The sequence below is a fragment of the Myxine glutinosa genome, chromosome 7 (assembly GCF_964187855.1).
Source record: "Myxine glutinosa chromosome 7, kmMyxGlut1.1, whole genome shotgun sequence".
Taxonomy (NCBI): domain Eukaryota; kingdom Metazoa; phylum Chordata; class Myxini; order Myxiniformes; family Myxinidae; genus Myxine; species Myxine glutinosa.
In genome coordinates, this window is record NC_136267.1 from 54,660,784 (window position 1) to 54,680,689 (window position 19,906).

Genomic DNA, 19,906 nt, shown 5'->3' on the forward strand with positions numbered 1-19,906 from the left:
CAACAGTATGGTAACACTAACAATACCTGCTATAGCTATACCGCATGATGCAGCGTTTCATCAAGTGTGTTATTCACGATTTACCGATAAACAACGAGTGAGCAGGGTGCAAAGCAGCATGAAAAAGAGAGAAGAAAATGCAGCCAATACTGGTCGGTTGAATAACTTGAATAATAAATCATGACAATGCTTCAAAACTTAGTTTGATTTTTTTTTTTGTGAGGTATATGTAAAATGATTTTGTGTGTAGTCTTGAACGATTTTGAATTGAAGGAACTGTCCAATATTTATGCAAGGAGGTAGGGCCGAGGTGAAACAAAGAAATTTTTAAAAGGAAGTCTGAGGAAGGGGCGGGGGGGAATCTAGTCGGGCTAACCATGACGAGGTCTAGACATTTTTAACTCACATAATTTTAATTGTTTTCTTTTATGTGTATTTATTGCAGCTTCAACATGCAATGACATCAACGTCAACATTGACGAGGTGCATAAAGGCCCACAACCAGTCAAGAAACGTGCTCTACGCTCCAGCTTAGGCAAGCCCAAATGTTCAGCCAGATCCCAATATGTGTTGCCTAATATATGCATCCTTTGTCAGAAAGAGAGAACAATCAATACAGGCAAAAAGGGACGAAGAAAAGAGCCTCTAACAAGGTGCTCAACAATTGAGGCACCAAGACTGCAGCAAGCCGCTAAAGACAACAACAATACAAACCTGCTGCTTCAAATTCAAGACTGCGATTGTGTTGCGATAGAGATAAAATACCATGGTCGCTGCTACAAGGAGTATACCCGGTATTTAGGCAAACTAGCAACAACACCTAATGCAGAGCAACAAGGAGACTCCAACTACTCAGAAGCATACACATTATTTTGTGCAACAGTCAAGGATCTTATAATAGACAACAAGGAAATCTACAGACTGAAACGACTTAATGACATGTTCATGAAACAAATCAAAGCAACACACGGAATAGAATCAAACTACAAAAGTGGCTTTCTCAAGACAAGACTGATGAAAACATTTCCACAACTATGCTTTCTAACCCCGTATATGTGCTGCCAAGGACACCTTGTGTATGTTAATGACATCTCCACTGAAGTGCTGGTTGAAGAAAAGAAAGTGTTGCAAGAAACCATGCATGGTTCAGGTGATGACACAACAGAGACAGAACAAACATCCGACTCTGAACCAACCCCACCAAAGCAACCTGGGTATACTGAGAATAACCTTAGAGAACACTACTTCACTGCACTACAATTGAGAAATGCAATAGATGAGATCAAGCCAAATATGCCATGGCCCCCAACCTCTGAGCACCTGACAACAAATGCCGCAGAAGCAATTGTACCTGCCTGTCTCTATAACTTTATTGCATGGATGGTGGGAGTGTCAGACGAACCTGATTCTGATGAGTTTGTAAAGATATAATCTACAATACATAGAAGAATTCTCACAATTGCACAGGACATCATATACCTCCAATCAAAGGGAAGGAAACAGATGCCCACACATTTGTCACTTGCAATGACAGTACGTCATCTCTCAGGTTCAGCCCAATTAATCAGCCTACTGAACGGGTTTGGTTACTGCGTCTCAAACTCTGTCGTCTTAAATCATGACACTGCACTGGCTAACCAAGAACTACATCGTGGACAGGATGCTCTTCCATCAATCATTCAGGCGGGCAAGCATGTCACACTCGTATGGGACAATAATGACTTTGGGGAGGAGACATTGTCTGGGCGCGGAACAACGCACAATACCAATGGGATTATAATACAGCGACCAAGTCAATCCCATGAAGTAGTACAACCAGCACCAGTCACTACAGTTAAGAGGATGCGGGAGAGATCGATGCAGCCACCTGCAGTGAACCTTGCCACATATTATGGAGGGAAAAAAGAAGGACCCGCTCCATTCGCAACCAGCGTTCCATTGGATCGAGCAACGTACTTCCCATTACTCCAGCACCCTAAGACGATAGACCTAGCATACCACATCACCAAGTACAACATTGACGGGACTCTGCCATCTTGGACAGGATTCAACCAACTACTGTCTTGTGTTGAAGTTCCACCAAAGAGCGTGATAGGGTATCTCCCTGTCATTGATGCCACTCCGACTGAAATGAATACGGTACTAACAATACTGCAGAGAAGTGTTCAGATCGCCGACAAGTTACAGTTGGAAGCAGTCGTCATTGTCGTTGACCAAGCCATCTATTGCAAGGCACAGCTCATTAGATGGAAGAATGCACAGTTCATGAAGAGACTGGTAATTCGACTTGGGGCATTCCACACTGCAATGTCCTTTCTTGGCTGTATTGGAAAGAGATTTCGAGATGGTGGTCTCCAAGACATTCTGGTTGAGTCAGAGATTGTTGCAGTGGGGTCTGTGAATGGAGTGTTCAGCGGCAAGCATTACAACAGGGCAGTTCGAGCCCATAAGCTGATGTCAGACGCGATGCAGCAGATGCTCCTGGATGCATATTTTGAATCTATTCCAGAACATGAGGCGGGTAGAGTGAAGGAACTTTTGTCAAACTTAGCTGAAGCTTTCCCACATCCAAACTACCATGTCATTCTCAACAGCGACAAGTTAAAAGACTTCAAAACCTCCTTTGACAAATTCTTAGAAGCAAGTGACACCAAACCAACATTTCGCTTCTGGAGTTCATACATTGAGACGGTGGAGCTTCTCTTGCTATTCATTAGAGGGACACGAGAAGCCAACTGGGATGTTCACCTCGCCAGCATACGATGTATGCTTCCATGGATATTTGCCTATGATCACATTAATTATAGCAGATACCTTCCAGTATACTGGCTGGAAATGTCAGATGTTCAGCAGACCCATCCCGCCATTCATCAGAAATTTATGGAGGGTGAATTCGCTACCCAGAGAAGCGACAAAGCTTTTGCCCAAATCGCCTGCGACCAGACCATTGAGCAGACAGCAAACAGGGATTCCAAGACCAAGGGGGGCATGACTGGTTTCACTACCAGCAAGGGGACAGTTAACCGATGGATTTGGTCACACCACGCGAGGGGGTCAATTGCACGGGAATGCGAGGTTATGGCAGGGAAGTCCAGATATGAAGAGCACAGCTCAACACGCTCCGATCTACTACAAAGTCGCATGCTACGTGACAAAGCTGATGTTGACAAAATAATCGAGATGACAAACAGCATGATTAATCCATTTGAATATGATGGAGAGGACTTGGTTCATGTTACATCTGGTGTGGTGGCTATGAGAGAAGTTCAGGAAGATCTAAACACAGCATATGAAAGAGGAGAAACAGAGTTCACCACCCTATGTAAAGAACGACTTCAGACGGAGACAGTCGACCTGTTTGGCTCAATGAAGAAACTGAAACTTAAGACATTCACCAACATGTCTAAGGCTGTGAAAAAGAAAATTCGTGGAAAGGATGTGTCTTTGAAGGCTGACACAAATCTCTTAGCAAGGCTTGTTGTCATCGGGCAGTTCCGGAAAATTGATCTTCAAGAGTTAATGTCCTATTCTCTTGGCCCACTACCTCTTCCTTTGGCAAGTGTGCAAGGCTGCCTCGTCAAGACCAACAAAGCCAACCTACTTCATGCACTTGAAAGTCAGGCAGAGAAACCTGTGGTTGATATTCCAGTAGGAGGCATGTATGTAATGGATGGTATGGCAATCATACAGAAATTGAATATCAACAAACTCACCGGGGAAAGGACATTTCTCAATCTGGCCCACGAAATACTGAAGCGCCTTGTCAAGGGAGCAGAGGGCAACAAGTCCAGTGAGATCCATTTCGTAACCGATACTTATCGAAAGGTATCGATTAAGAATGCCGAGCGAGAGAAGAGAGCAGCCAGAGGGTCTCAAGTGATGCGAATATATGGCCAGTCCCTTCCTCAACAATGGAAGAAGTTCCTCTCCAACGGTGACAACAAGGAGTTGCTAATCGAATACTTGTTTGAGACGTGGAGTAAGGTCAAGACAGCATACCTCAGAGGAATTACAGTGTTCTTGGCACATGGAACCAAATGCCATATCTTCACAGGAAGCAGCACTCCAGATCAGGTAGTTGAAGTGAAAGAAGAGCCATCACTAAATTCGACGCATGAAGAGGCGGACACACGGATGTTCCTCCATGCCGCGCATGCAGCACACACAAGCAATGACGTCATCATCGTTAGTCCGGATACAGATGTGTTCATAATCGGCATAGCCTTAGTACCCCAAATCTCTGCACATCTATATTTCCACACAGGAAAGGGAGTCAACCTTAGGACAATTGACTTGAAAGCAATCTACGATAGCATTGGGGATGTCAGCCAAGCTTTGATAGGCCTACACTGTTTTACTGGCTGTGATAGTGTAAGCGCCTTCTATGGCAAAGGCAAAAAGAAGGCCTTAAACATCATACTAAAGAATCCAGAGCTGTGCGGTGCCTTGAAGGACCTTGGAGAACGGTTTGACATACATCCAGACATGATGGAAGCACTGGAGACATTTGTCTGCAAGTTATATGGACAGCACAATATCACTACTGTGAATGAGGCCAGGTACAACATGTTTCGTCTTGCTAGAACGTCTGAGATCACAATGCCTCCCAACCAAGATGCCCTGAGATAGCACATCAAGAGAGCCAATTACCAAGCTGGTAAGTTAATTGGTTGTTTCTTTGAATATTGAACGTCACCTGTAATTTATGTTTGGACAGGAGTACTAGTATATGGTGCAGCATGTGTTAATGAAGATGATTATTTGGAAAGTTTATTGAATTGAAAACAAAATATTGAATGTCACAACAATGCTTTGTAAATGTTCAAAATTAACAGGTCTATTTGAAAGAGTAATTGAAGTAACTATCTGTACAGTTGAGTGGTTAAGATAACATGACATGTAGATGATCCAGAGATTTTTTTGCTCCACACTCAGTCAGAGCAGGATATTTTGGATTTCGCATGTTTCTCTACACAGAATTTCCCAATAATATGATTGTTCTGTTATTAGTGTTAATGATATACCTCTGATGTTGTTTTGGAAATATGTGTATCTCCATTCTTAATGTTATTGATCACTTCAATATTTCAGGAATTTACAAGAGGAGACTGCAGCCCATCCCTGACATTCCCGACCCTGATGGCTATGGATGGATGATGGAAGAGGAACTTGCCATAGACTGGATGACACTTCCACCTGCACCAGACAGCGTGATGGAGCTTGCTAACTGCACTGGAAGCTGCAAGAAGACACGATGCAGCAACGAAACTACATGCACTTGCCTACAGAATAACATTCCGTGCACAGATTTGTGCAAGTGCGGCAGGAACGACTGCTCAAACATAACTGGCCATGTTGACTTTGATGATAAGAATGATGATAAAGACTCCAGAACTGAAGATGAGGAAGACTCTGATGCTGAAGAGGATGAAATAACTGCACTATTTGTATGATGTTTTGGACAAGTTTCAACATGACCAAGCCGAAGAGACAAATTGTGGCTATAGTTCAGCCCATCTCGAGTTTATCATGACGTCAATGCGCACTGGTTCGCTTGTACGCCGCGTAATTGTCTTTGATGGGTTAAAATATCACCCCTTACACACTTATTGGACCTATTAACAGTTTCAAAATAGCATTGGTAAACCACCATGCATCGTAGTAGCAACACCAATCACAAATATTGTACAAAAATTTAAAATTATGCAGGTTTTAAGGTCCAAAAACATGACTTTCTGATAAATGCATCAACAGCATGTTATTTTACCAAGTCGTTAAAACAACATTTTTACTACTTTTGGGGGTCTGAATTAATAAATATTGCTGCCAAGACCAATGTGCACATGACATCATATAGTTTGTGTTGTTTTGTTACTGTGTAAATGGGTATTTCAAATGTAACATACAATTGGTGTATACTGGTGTTTTGGGGCAGCGGTTCTCGGTAACGTACCACGATATCGCTTGTGAAAAAAAACAAGATGTTTTGGAGGTCATAAGGCTTCATCCCACACCCTTCTTGCCCAATCCCTAGGTTCAGGTCATGAAATCAAAAAAATAAATAGATATCCACCCTATGGCCCTGTGTCTACAAGCTGCTCACCTTTGTCAGAGTTTTGTTGCATGGGGTCGTTTCAGAATCATCACCGAACCCCGGATTGTGTGTGTATGTGTAAAGGTGGGCGCGATTCGGAAAATTTTAAGTCCGCTTACCGCTTATCCGCTCCGCCAGCCCGTGTAGTCCGATTCGCTTATCCGCTTCAGCGGCCGAAAATCTTAGTCCGCTTACCGCTTATCCGCTTATCCGCTTCGATTCGATTTTTTAAAAGCGCCTCGACGTTTTTAAAGCGATTTTTGACGTTTCTAAAGGGAATTTAATGCTTTTTAAGCCTAAATAGCCATTTCTAACTACTACAAAGACAAACAAAGCTTTTAAGATCAAAAATATACATTTTTATTTAAATAAAATGTATTCAAAATTTATTGAAATAAAGTTTTCCACTCGACTCTACTCTACTCTACAGTTAATTTAAATATAATTTTAATATATGCAAGTAACATTAAAGAAAAATCAATTTGCCCGTCCTTTCTTTGACAAGAGAGTCTACTAGTCAACAGACTAGCAGTCTGTTGACTAGTCCTCGTCTTCCTCCTCCACCTCGTGGGCCTTCTTGAGGATTTGGAGGTTGCCCTTCATGAAGACGAGGGCCTCGAAGTTCGGTGCAGCCAGGGCCGACCTCTTAGGCCTGAGGATGTCCGACCCGTAGCTGAACACGCGCTCGACCGAGGCAGAGCTCGGGAGCGGCGTGTTATGCCTGAGAAATAGAGTTACCCAAGCATGAGGGAACTCGAGCGGAAAGAGATTGGGCGAGAGCCCCGGGTTCCCCCTCAGCGGCTTCCTCGACCAGTTGTTGACCTCTTCCCTGATCTTCTCCTCGAGGTTCTCCTCCTGCTGCCCCTCCTCCATGGCGAACAGGTAGTCCATACTGCTCGAGCCGGGCTGGACTGCTGGTTTGCGTCGCTCGTGTGCCTGTCCCTGGCACTGCCGCTGGGCTGGAGAGTCGGAAATCTCTCCATCTTGACGTTATTGCCGCTCTAGCGTCCAATAAAATATTCAGTTTTCACTTATTATTCACTTAAATAAATATTCACAATTCTAGAGTAACGGCTCAGGCTAACAGCTGATTTGGCGAATCGCGATGCGCTTTAATTTTTTGGTATTCCGCTTACGCTTATCCGCTTCGGTTTCCGGGGGTTGTTCCGATTCGCTTATCCGCTTCGAAAACGTTAGTCCGCTGCAGCGGATAAGCGGACTTTCGAAGCGGACCGCCCACCTTTGTATGTGTGTATGTGTGTGTGTCTATGTGTGTGTGTGTGTGTGTGTGTGTATGTGTATCTATGTGTGTGTATGTATGTGTATCTATGTGTGTGTGTGTGTGTGTATGTATGTGTGTATGTGTGTGTGTTTATGTGTGTGTGTGTGTTTGTGTGTACGTGTGTGTGTGTGTGTGTGTGTTTATGTGGTTATGACTCGAAAGCCGATCACATATTATAATATTTTGACTTCATTATTTTACTATCTTTGAACTTTCTTTTGTTTTATTAATTTTTGATATTTGTGAACTTTAATAAGAACTTTTATAAGTCCCCGGTAAAACATGACCTCAACAGGTGACCAATCCGTCATTGGTCCGATTCATCTTGTCCTTTGGGCTTTAAGGGTGTGTTTTTGTATTGTGGGTGTGCGATAAAACACGACTCGCAGAACGTTCGCCGTGTCCGAATGTCTTCCTAATATCAAATCATATGCAATTGTGCAATTGTTTAATTAACCTCACCCTGTCCTATCTCTTGAATCCATCGATCGTCTGTTCTCCCCAAATCATCTCCCTACTCCTCCATACGCTCTTTATAACCTCCTCCATTCTCCTTTTTCGCAATAATGTAGCTCCCCACTCAAGTGCGTACGTACTAAATAGATGGCCCGTAAGGTACACATCGATGACGTCGCGTCAATTTATCAATTTGTACTTACCATCGGCGTCTTTGGGACCGACCATTGTGGCATAGTCAAGCATGAAAACAAAGTTTGAAAAAGTAAAGTTTATTAAGCGAACCGTCATCAACAGTTATTGCAGAAAACCTCAAACATAATCACAAAGGGATTGTTCACTTCAGGATAGACGCACAATAGGTTTTCGTGAAACGAAACCGTGACGTTGCAGTCACCTCGTCGAGGGTAGGTTTTCGAACATGGCGGCGCAGCGACACGCACGTAGTTCCTGACGTCATTGGCAAGCGTCCATTGAAAGGCGCCCGTTTGGTGGACGTGGCCTCGCACGTGTTGACGATTGGCTGGAGTCGTAACCCACAATGCATTGGGCTCGGTTTCCGGGATGTGGTGATTTAACGCGACGTCCTCGTGGTTTGCGTTGACTTTTTCTCAGTTTGAACATCGCGGTCTTCGATCTGTAGTTTCTTGAAAGACAATAAAGCGGAGTTTGGACGGCGGAGAGCCTGGTCCGTGGTCGTCTCGGTGCCGTATTGTTGGTCTTTCCGTCGGTGCGAAAAGGACACGTCACTCGGCCCGACTAATCAACATGGTAAGAGAGACGTGTTTGTCATTCCTTTTGAGTTGTGGTGGTTGTTTTACATGGCGAAGTTATCTCTATTCGCTCATTCACAACGTGCAAGCGCTCAACGTTTCATTCTTCATATGCGTTCGTTATTATTAATATTATTGCTTAATGATACTATTATTATTATTGTGGTTGCTATCATTAGTATTAATTAATAATAATATACGCTATGTTATAACGTTATCGTTTTTATTTCTTTCTTTTGGAATTTGAATGCCATGTAAGGCCCTATTATTATTAAACTTATCTATACACCTCAACATGGTGATGGTGTGTGTGTTTAAAACATGGGAATTATTCTGAATTATTTGTAGTTATTCACTCTAATCAACTCGGGAGATCATAACGATCATTTTGGTGTATCACATTCCATATCAGAATATTCCAGTAGAACACAAACGTACTGCAGACACACACACACACACACACACACGTACACACACACACACACACACACGTACATGTAATACCCACGTACACACACACACACACACACACACACGTACATGTAAAACACACACACACACATACACATACATGTAATACCCACGTACACACACACACTTACATGTAATACCCACGTACACACACACACGTACATGTAATACACACACACACACGTACATGTAATACACACACACACACACACACGTACATGTAAAACACACACACACACACACACATACATACATGTAATACCCACGTACACACACACACTTACATGTAATACCCACGTACACACACACACGTACATGTAATACACACACACGTACATGTAATACACACACACACACACACACACACACACACACACACACACACACACGTACATGTAATACACACACACACACACGTACAGTCTCGCAGCTCGTCCATTTATTGTAGATAGGGTGCCACCCTACTGTAGGATAAGGTAGGTTACCTTCTGTGTCCTGCAAGCGGTTTAAGGTCCCTGAATATTTGGTACGGGGGACAAAGATCTGGCCTTTTCCACAATATTAGAAAGATGGGGATCATTTGATTAGGCCTACCAGATATACACTACTCACAATAAGTTAGGGATATTGTGGGAGGGAGTTTATTTTTTTTTATAGGGGTTACGGTATGGAAATCAAGAATGCTGTGTTTTTCACACATTAATAACCATAGAATTAGGACCAGCAACTTTTTTCAACATAATTAATACACAAAATCAACCACACCAAAGAACCTGCCAATATCCCTAACTTATTGTGAGTAGTGTGCTCTGGCGGTTGAACCTTAATCACCCTCTGACTCTGCAAATCTATATTAAAGTTGTTAAAATAATTGGGAAAGCTATATGAAGTCTTCTGGAACTTGACAGCTCTTTCCCACTCATGGGTTTGGTGCGTGGTCCATATAGAGCCTCTTGACTCTGAAAACACGATTTAAATTCAGAAGAACATGTTAATTAAAAAATAGAAAGGATGAACCCAACCCCGGAGGATGCCTACAGTTCTGGATGAAGACCACCTGGTGGTGGAAATGTTAGTTCTGAGCCTTGCTTGCTGGACAGCTGTTCTCGATGGTGGCATGCTCATTAGAATGTCGAACTGTACTCTGTTGTTGGTGTTCCTTAATGGGACCGAGCCAACATGGTGTACTGTTGGAAACTTTTGGAAAGCTTTCATGGTTTTATGTATTTGCTCACAGCGGTTATTACTCCTGGGTTTTCTGGCGTTCCTGAACCTCGGAGGGAGCCACGCAGACGAAGGAGCAAGACTGCTTTGTTCAAAGACCCTTTTGAACAAGTATGCTGTGGAGGGACAGGACCTCACAGTGCAGTATACCATCTACAATGTGGGTTCCAGGTATGATTAGCACAATTGGACACTTTTGCATTGGCTTAACTGAGTACTCTGGGGGAAATCGTTGTATTCTATATTTATAGGGGAAAAAGAAAGGGATGTCCTTGGAAGCGGAATCGGGTACAATATGTAGGTTTTGTTCCATATTTGAATCTCGAACAACTTGCACCGACCGGTTTGTTAGAGGTAATCTATTGCTAGGAGAGTTACCTTGATGTCACGTTTGAGAAAAATGTTCTCGCTCTATAATGTATGAGTTGCTTCCCACACATATCTCTTAATTAAATAAAAGTGAATGCATGAAATTTATAGAAAGGTTGTAGCTTGGACCGGAAGCTCTGAGATTCCGGATAAGCGTGCCACAGTGTGTGCATAAGGCTCGTGTTTGACAGTTAACCTACCTGAAAACGTACCTAATGTTTTATTTTTATTTTTTTATTTATACTTTTATGTCACCAATGCAGACCGTTCTATAATTGTGCTGAGATTAGCAATTACCTTGGGCAAAATACTTTTCAGGACTACTTTGAGCAATTGCATCCTTTGACGTATGCAGCGCATTCCTGCCAGCAGCATCATCAATGGGGTTGTCTGGTAGATCGAGCAGCTTGGGATAATATTTCCTTTAAGATATTTGTGGTGTTGCGTAACATGAAGCTAATCCCCTGATGCGAAAACCTTTGGCTCATTTGAAATGGTTTGAAGCAACTCATTGCATATACTGTGCTATAAATAAATATCTATTGTAATACTCATCGTTAACATTGCACTCTTTGAAAGGCTTTGATGTTTACCTCCTTATGACGGGTCCTTTTTTTGTATTAATTATTTATTTTGCACTGTGCTTGGTGGGAGGTATAATACATATCCTGCCGAACGTTCAGGCAGGGTATCACTTGACCTCCCGACATAAAAGGTGCCTTTTGATGACCGTGGTGGATGGAAAGCAACCATCACGGACAGATACGAGGCATACACCTAACATTATTACGCACAGTTTAAAACTTTTCTTTGGTGAAATAGTCATGCTATTAGGTAGTTCGATACTTTGTGCTCAACGTTAATAAATTTTGTTGCATAAATAAAAATAAAGAAACCAATAAAACCCTCGGTCTTTGCTAATTTGGGCCACCTGACTTCATGTGTTTTTGTGTTTGCCTGACATTGCAGTGCAGCTTTGGATGTGGAGCTGAACGATGACGCGTTCCATCCAGAGCAGTTCGGGATCGTGTCCGGCATGTTGAATGTCAAGTGGGAGCGCATCCCTCCGTATCTTTTTTTTTTTTTTTTTTTTTTTTTTTTTTTTTTTTTTTTTTTTTTTTTTTTTTTTTTTTTTTTGCAACTCCAGATTTTTGGGGAATTCCTGAATTTGTCTTGAACTTTGAAAAAAAAAAAAACAAAAATTGGCATAGATTTGAGGATGATTGAGCTCGTACATATATTATAGAATCAGGATTGTTATGAAACGACTACGATTCTGGCATTGTGAGCTCAGGTTATGAAAATAAAATGTCAACACAATTTGGTAGTATCTTCTGGCTTCTCAGTCATTCTGTCAACCATATTCTCAGTTTGGACACTCCGTTTAAAACTCCTTGATTATTCAGCTTCCAGTGCCAGCAACGTGACGCACTCTGTCGTGCTGCGACCGCTCGTACCAGGCCTCTTCAACTTTTCCTCGGCTTCCATCTCTTATTTGCCACATGAAGGGGCCGACGTTGTGGTAATAGCATATTCTCAACCATGGTGCATTCTTATAAAATGCCGAGACACGCAGTTGGTGTAAAAGCTTGTCGGCTGCAAGGAAGGGGTGTGTTGTGGTGATGGAATTTGAGTGAAGTAGCAAAAGTCATGAGGTATTTACAGTAACTGCTTGTCTTTTAAAATGCTCATTACTTGCCAAGCTCGACTGCCAGGATAAACCTAGAGTTGACCTCTTCGCAGGTTGGGCACACGAGCTTCCCTGGGCAAGGTGGAATTCTCGCACAGAAAGAGTATGACAGAAAGTTCTCACCACATTATGTAAGTGCCACGACGTGGAACATTATTTGATTGTGGTGCACAAGTTTTGGCATTTGACGGTGTTTAGTGGAGCTTCATCTTCATCTATATTGCCTTGGTTACGTGATTTCTTCCCCTAACCCCCCACATCCCTTCCCAATTTGGGTTTTTAAAGGTACAGGGTGTCCACCTGCCGTCGTCCTGGTTAATGTTTCATTATGAGGTCGATACCAATGCTTCACAGAACGTCGTGATTATTTAAACATAACTCTCTATTATGTCGTCGGTTATAGATATATCATGGAAAGTCTTTTGTGGTACTATGAAATTTATAAATAAAAGATGCACAGCAGCAAGCGGTCAATCATTGATGGTCATCGGTCATCTCACCAACCAGCAGAAGCCTTCTCTGTCACGTGGGGAGAATGACTGAAATGGTGCGGGAGTGCTGGAGCAAAGCCCGTGTTGATGTGTGAATGGGTAATGAACTCTCCAGGTCCGATTTCCTACATTAGGCATTGGCGTGAGGTGTGGGTTTCAAAAAGGCCGTGTTTGTGTGAATGGATGGATGTACAAAAGATGAAACGTGATTATAAAGTACAATGTATGGACGGATGTTTGTAAACCGGGTACTCACTGTACTGTATTACAATGTACAATACAAAATATTTAAACAATTAAAAGTGTGCGAATTTACTAAAATGCGATTCATTTAATGTGGACGAAGGAACCTAACGGCCTCTATTTACATTAATTATTGTGAGATAAATTGATCAATTTAACGTCGTTCGGAGGACCAAGTGTACATAATGCACGAGTTCTCATAAGCGGGACTATTTAATGCATGGCCTGACCATGTTGTCTGGAAATTGATTTATTTTGATTTTTTGTTGTTTGTTTGGATTTATGGAACAGGAAATTAATTGGCTCTTGGATTGTGAATTTCTTTCGCTCCTGCTAATTTGAAGAGCAGTAGGGTCCAAATCTCTGGGAATAATCAGAACAAGCGAGCAAATTCAGCCAAGACGAGTACAATAGCTGTACACAATATTGAGTACAAATGGATTGTACAGAAGATGAATACTGTTCTGCAGATGAGGAAAATGCAACTACTGATTGTAGCCGACGGCTCTTTTGGAGCGATTGGATTGGCTCTGATTGGAGTGACCACTTTTCGCACTTGTTAGTGTTGAAAAACCACTTTTCGCACTTGTGTTAGTGTTGAAAAACCACTTTTCGCACTTGTGTTAGTGTTGAAAAACCACTTTTTGCACTTGTGATAGTGTTGAAAAACCACTTTTCGCACTTGTGTTAGTGTTGAAAAACCACTTTTCGCACTTGTGTTAGTGTTGAAAAACCACTTTTTGCACTTGTGATAGTGTTGAAAAACCACTTTTCGCACTTGTGTTAGTGTTGAAAAACCACTTTTCGCACTTGTATTAGTGTGGAAAAGCCACTTTTTGCACTTGTGATAGTGTTGAAAAACCACTTTTCGCACTTGTGTTAGTGTTGAAAAACCACTTTTCGCACTTGTGTTAGTGTTGAAAAACCGCTTTTCGCACTTGTGTTAGTGTTGAAAAACCGCTTTTCGCACTTGTGTTAGTGTTGAAAAACCACTTTTCGCACTTGTTAGTGTTGAAAAACCACTTTTCGCACTTGTGTTAGTGTGTGAAAAAAACCCACTTCACACTTGTGTTAGTGTTGAAAAACCAATTTTCGCACTTGTGTTGGTGTGGGGTTGTTAGGGTAATAGGAGATATTACTACTGTTGGTGTGGGTAATATGGAAATAATATGATAATACGTTGTCAGTCTGGATTTAGTGGACAATCAAGATATGACTGGAGAATGAGCTTGTGGTGTAAGACCAAAACATTTGGGGTGGGTGGGAGAAGGGGGGGGGGGGGGAGGAGGGAGAGTGGGATAAAGCAAGACCCATAATCGGTTGGCATTGGGAGGATCTTCTAGAGTTCAGCATACAGAGATTTATATTGAGGATGAGAAAAACTGGCTCATGGTTGTCATCAGCAAAGTTGCATACTTTACATAAGATGTAAAGATCATGTCTGCAAATCCAGATTAAAGGGATTTGATCTGCAACACTACCCTGAGTTATACCAGCTTTTAAAGGTTAGAGTGAATGGAGAACAACCATTTTTATCTGTGGTGGTCGTCTTCACGTTTGAAGAGTAAAGCACGATGTCAGATTAGTGATCATGGTATATAATTGAAACTCCATCCATCCATTGCTGGGTCAGAAGCACAATGTCCATGTTTGTTCTGGTTTAAAACTAGTTTATTTGAGTTCAAGATGAATGACTTTGCAAATATTATTTCACCTGCAAATGGGGGCAAGGCTGACTAGTCTATAGTTGAGAACAATTTTGCTGCGCTTTTTAAGAAATGCAATATTCACTCGTTTTGGCCGTTGGTGAGAAAGCAACCATGTTTGACGAATTGCCGATTTGTGTGCAGATGGACTGGTTCGCATTCGGTCTGTTCACACTGCCATCGATCGGAATGCCGCTGTTCATTTGGTACAACAGCATGCAGCGCTACAGTGCAGCGAAACAGAAGAAGAATTGAGCATCGTGGATCTGGCATATATTCAGGACTTGAGCTCTGCAGCAAATTAATTTTTGATTTGTCGCAATTGAGGGTTTTGTCCTGTGCTTCACCAAAAACAAAAGCTCCTGCAACACACTTGTCATTTGAGGGTGAACACACTTCAGCTTTTGATTTTAATGGATCTTATAAGGTTTTGTCATTTTTCTCACTTGCCATTCACATATTGTTGTAAATTTTTGTGGGTGGGAGTGATTACATCTGAGGAATAAATTGGAGAAAGGATTGAAATGGGTAGCTTTGAAAGCCATCCCATAATCTGTCACACAAGGCATGTTTGCAAGTGCCCTGGAAGTCAATCGACGCAACCCTGCCATGCACAATAAAAAAAAAAAATCTGGCTTGGTTTATTAAGCAGTGATCTGGTGTTGCATGTGAACTAATGCTGTGTTCACAGGTAATCTGCACCAACTAAATTCATATACCTCACGAATTTAGATCCATAGTTAAGTTTTTTTTGGCATAATCGGTGAAAAAGTACCATTCTTGCATTATAAAAATAAACTTGGCCTCTTGTGCTGTCTGTCTGTCATAACTTTACATTATTCTAATTGTATCAAACTTTATCTGTCACCCCTTTTTACACAAACTTGGAAAATGCAAGCTTGAAAAAAGTTTACATTTGCTTTACTGATGAATTGCTGAATGAACGATGTGGTCCTTTTCAATAATCCCGTCCAGATGCTCTGCAAATGATTTGTAAAGAAAACGTACTTGGTTTACCTCTTTCCAATGTGTATTTCTTTTCAAATTGCACTTTATTTTTGTGACAAACCAAATGTCCACATTTGTAACAGCAAGCGACGAACGTGCAAGTTAAAATGTTACAATTGCAGTTTAATGTACTCCCAAAAACTACAAAGGTAGGCCCAGATTGTATTTCTGTACAAATTGGTTTCCCACAAGTAGGCCTTTGACTTTTTTGTTTTAATACTGGATATGCCATTCTGCATTATCAAGACACACCACCCTCTTCCAGTTCCTGGTGTGTGGCAATGTGCTCTTTCATTTTGGTGATCGTCGGCAGATGTTGGAGGCAAATGTGACATTGCATAGGCACCTTGAGCAGTTCGGCTGCGTCAGGACGAGTCTTTACGCGACCTTTTTCCTCAACCATCCTCAATACATCTGCAGCACAAAACAGTTTAAGTGGATAACGATGAGAATTCTGTGCACAATACTTGTAATCTTGCTTGCAAAAAGACAATAAATAGCAAATGCACCAACACAGCTTTCTCAAATTTGCAAGCACAAATGATGCCACAACCCTTAGGATTTTTTTTTGTTTGTTTGCAAGATCGAGGCTCATGTAATTGACAATCACAAAAAAACATACAATAAAGGGAGTGGGAGACAAGATGGCGAGAGAGAGGGAAGCACACAAGTACAACAGCAGAGAACAGGGACATCGGGAGATCTGTGGGAGGGAGAGGGCTTGGGGGGAGGAGGCATGGGAAGGGGGTTGGGTGGGGGGGGGGGGGGTTGGAGAGGTATAAAACACATGGACACAGCTAGAACCTCCAGGAAAGAAGTCAGTATTTCAAAAAAGGGGATGTGGGGTGAATTAACAGGGGTAGAAGAGATCAAGGTTTTGGATGGGGGAAGATAAGAGATGGTGGTGAACAGCTGGTTTTAAGATCTGGAGGGAGGAGTGGGATTGAAGAGTGAGGGAGTTTGTTCCAGAGGTGGGAGTAAAGAGGATTGAAGGAGTGAAGGTGAGCAGAGAGTCTTGATTTTGGCAATTTCACCAGAAGAGGGTTGCTGGCAGATCTTGTGCAACCTGCAGGAATATTTGGGGGACAGCACAGATAGAGCTGGGGGAGCAAGGTCGGAGAGGAGTCGGTAGAGGACGGAAAGACCACCAACCTGCCTGCAGTGTGAGTGAAAGGCCCTCGGAGTTAGCTACATCGCGGGAGATTGCAATGATTCTGAATGCTTTGGTTTCAAAAGCGTGAAGACGAGCTAGGTGTGAGGCAGGAGCACCAGCCCAGAGGGGAGAGCAGTATTCCATTGAGCTGCGGATGAAAGCCTTGTATGTGGTGAGGAGCTCAGGTGTGCCAAGGAAGGACTTCACACGACGGAGGATTCCCAGTCGGCGACTGGCTTTGGAGGCCAGCTTGGAAATGTGGGTTTCCCAGGAAAGTTCATGGCAGATAGTGAGACCCAAAAGGTTGTGTAAAATTTAAAAAAAGTTTTTGTTTGAGTAAAAAAAGGAAAATTTAGTTTCGTTGATTGTGTTCCTTAATGAGGGTAAATTTAATTTCATGTCGTTTTTATACACCCCCTTGTCCTTGTTTTGCTATTTATTTTTATGCCTCCGCTGACTAAGTCGATGAAGACATGTTTTTGGGTTGTCCTTCCGGCTGTCCGTCCATCCATGATAGGTTTTTGTTACCACGATAACTTAATGGCTGATGGGAGGGGGTCTAAATCAAGCTTGGTAAAGGTATGTATGATTATGTAAAGATGAACAGACTAGATTTTGGGGTCAATAAGTCAGCGGTCATGTTAATTAAAAGTTACGTTACCGGGCCAACTTGTGAACCAGTGATGGGATTTTTAACAAACTTTGTATAATAAAATATAAATCATGCAAAGAATAACTGATTGGATTATGGCATAAAGAGGTCAGAGGTCATGTCAGGTAAGAATTTAAGAACTTTTGAACACCTGAAGGGATTTAAATGAAACTTGGTACAAGTATTATCATGATATTGCTTTCAGAATCATTGGAATCTCCCGCGATGAAGCTAACTCCGAGGGCCTTTCACTTACTCACCGCAGGCAGGTTGGTGGTCTTTGTCTTCCACCGAATCCTCTCAGGCCTTGCTCCCCCAGCTATTTCTGTGCTCTGTCCTCTGTCCTCCAAATATTCCTCCAGGTCGCACAAGATCTGCCAGCAACCCTCTTATGGTTAAACTGCCAAAATCAAGACTCTCTGCTCACCTTCATTCCTCTTTACTTCCGCCTCTGGAACAAACTCCCTCACTCTCTTCAATCGCACTCCTCCCTCCAGGTCTTTAAAACAGCTGTTCTCCACCATCTCTTCCCCCATCCAAAACCTTTATCTTTTCTACCCCCGCTAATTTCACCCCAGATCCACTTTTTTGAACAACCAACCTCTTTCCTGGAAGTCTTTGCAGTGTCCTTGTTTTATACTTCTCCCACCCCCACGCTTCCTCCCACAGATCTCCCGATGTCCCTGCTCTCAAATGTTGTTTGTGTGCTTCCCCTTCTCTCCCCATCTTGTTTACCGCTCCCCTTATTATATGTTTTATGTCTGTTTGATTTTTTGTGATAAATGTTAGCTCTTTCATGAGCCTTGATCCTGTATACAAAAAAAAAAAATATATATATATATATATATATATTAATTGAGATTTTGAGGTCAGAGGTCATGTTAAGTAAAAATTATTTTTTACTGCAATAACTTAAGAATGGCTGAGGGATCTACGCAAGTCAAACTTGGTACAGTATTATGATAATGTGGGGGGAGGGATATCGGTCGATGTCGCGACGTCTAAGATAATTCCAGTTTTTCCTTTAGTTAAAGGCTCATGGCAGAACTTTCTCATACAGTACAAGGGCATTATATTATTTTTAAAAGGCTCTGCCATCACAACCATACCCCTTGTGTGGCTATCTAGAATACTACATTTAAATTCTGATGAGCCTTTGTTTTGTTCAAAATTCCATCTAAAAGAACCAGCATCTTTGTACCCTTCAAAAATGCAATCTATATAATGTGAAGTGTGGCGTTTGTCCCTGCGCTTGTATGTTTGCACGTTCGTCCGTCTCCCGTTTCTGGCGCTGCTTTTGAAAAGCCCCACACGCAGACAAAGCTCCACACTCAACCAGAAGAGCATAATAACAAGAGAGATACATTTTAAACGTATAAACACATGGAATCACAGTTTGTTTAACAGTGCATTAAGAGACAATCTGGGCTGACGGGATGGCCTTGACGTATGCACACTCGTTCGAAGCTGTCTAACCTGGGTTTGAATCACGGGCCAGTCGTAAAATAATCCCAGTGTTTCAGACTGGGTGAATCAATCAATGTGTGGCTCCCTTGATGGCTGTTAAACTGGGCATGTCCCATCTACTGACATTAGTTGGTGGATGTTAAAGATCCCTTTTTTTTTTTTTTTAAGACTGAATCTGCTGCCCGATGTTATCACCCACCACGAAATGGCGGTGCAAGTAACTCAGAGCTTCGGCTCTGAGCGAAACCAGGAGTGCAAACCAAATTGACTTTTTCAAAGTCCATAAAATAAATTAAATTAATAGATTAACTTAAGCCTTTTTCCTTGCTTTTCCTTTCCTTCCTTCTTTTGCTTGCTTTTCCCATAACTTGGGATAGTTACTTTTGCTAGTTTCAAATAATTTGATAACTATGCATTAAAAGGAAGTTGCCAGCTTGATCAACAATAAATTTACAAGAACAAAAAACATTTAATTTCGTTATTTAAAGGTCCACTGCTACAGAAAGTGTTAAATTGTTCTTGATATGAGCCGAGAGATTTTTTTTTTTTTTTTACCATGAATCCAGATCTGGCAATGTTTTTTTCGTGATAACAAGGAAACTTGAAAAAAACAACGGTTGGGAACGCCCCTAAATATTCTGGCCGATACCTCCAGCCGATTACGTCATCCGTATGACGTCATATCCAGAACTCGTGTCGGATCGCCCTGGCTTTGTATACGCAAAACGTTTATAGCCTGTTACACGACGCAAATGCTACATTTTGGACTTGATAGAAACACGCACCCTGTCTGCTGGATGCTACAGCCACGCACTTTGTTATAAAAT

At 42.0% G+C, this 19,906-nt stretch overlaps 2 protein-coding genes and 1 non-coding gene across 9 annotated transcripts in view; 2 read left to right on the forward strand and 1 right to left on the reverse strand.

Annotated features, from left to right (window-relative positions):
* The first annotated feature begins 8,242 nt into the window (after nucleotides 1-8,242).
* Nucleotides 8,243-15,616, forward strand: SSR2 (signal sequence receptor subunit 2). The gene is made up of 6 exons (XM_068122359.2): nucleotides 8,243-8,603; nucleotides 10,314-10,471; nucleotides 11,639-11,737; nucleotides 12,083-12,191; nucleotides 12,413-12,490; nucleotides 14,944-15,616. The coding sequence occupies exons 1-6, from the start codon at nucleotides 8,601-8,603 to the stop codon at nucleotides 15,052-15,054; spliced, it is 558 nt and encodes a 185-aa protein (XP_067978460.1). The 5' UTR covers nucleotides 8,243-8,600; the 3' UTR covers nucleotides 15,055-15,616.
* LOC137414416 (small Cajal body-specific RNA 8) lies at nucleotides 11,318-11,448 on the forward strand. The gene has a single exon (XR_010981892.1).
* Nucleotides 15,617-15,811: 195 nt separating the features above from the next.
* Nucleotides 15,812-19,906, reverse strand: part of APTX (aprataxin) — a 152,312-nt gene continuing 148,217 nt past the window's right edge. For all 7 annotated transcript variants that reach the window (XM_078781744.1, XM_078781740.1, XM_078781743.1 and 4 more), the window contains one exon: nucleotides 15,812-16,221. In XM_078781744.1, coding sequence (XP_078637870.1) covers nucleotides 16,049-16,221 — 173 coding nt within the window. In that variant the 3' untranslated portion in view covers nucleotides 15,812-16,048. The remainder of the gene's footprint in view (nucleotides 16,222-19,906) is intronic.

Coding starts and splice junctions, on each gene's coding strand:
- SSR2 (XM_068122359.2), top strand. Junction 11,738..12,082: donor AAGTGGGAGCGCATCCCTCC/GTATCTTTTTTT, acceptor TTCAGCTTCCAG/TGCCAGCAACGTGACGCACT. Junction 12,491..14,943: donor GAAAGTTCTCACCACATTAT/GTAAGTGCCACG, acceptor ATTTGTGTGCAG/ATGGACTGGTTCGCATTCGG.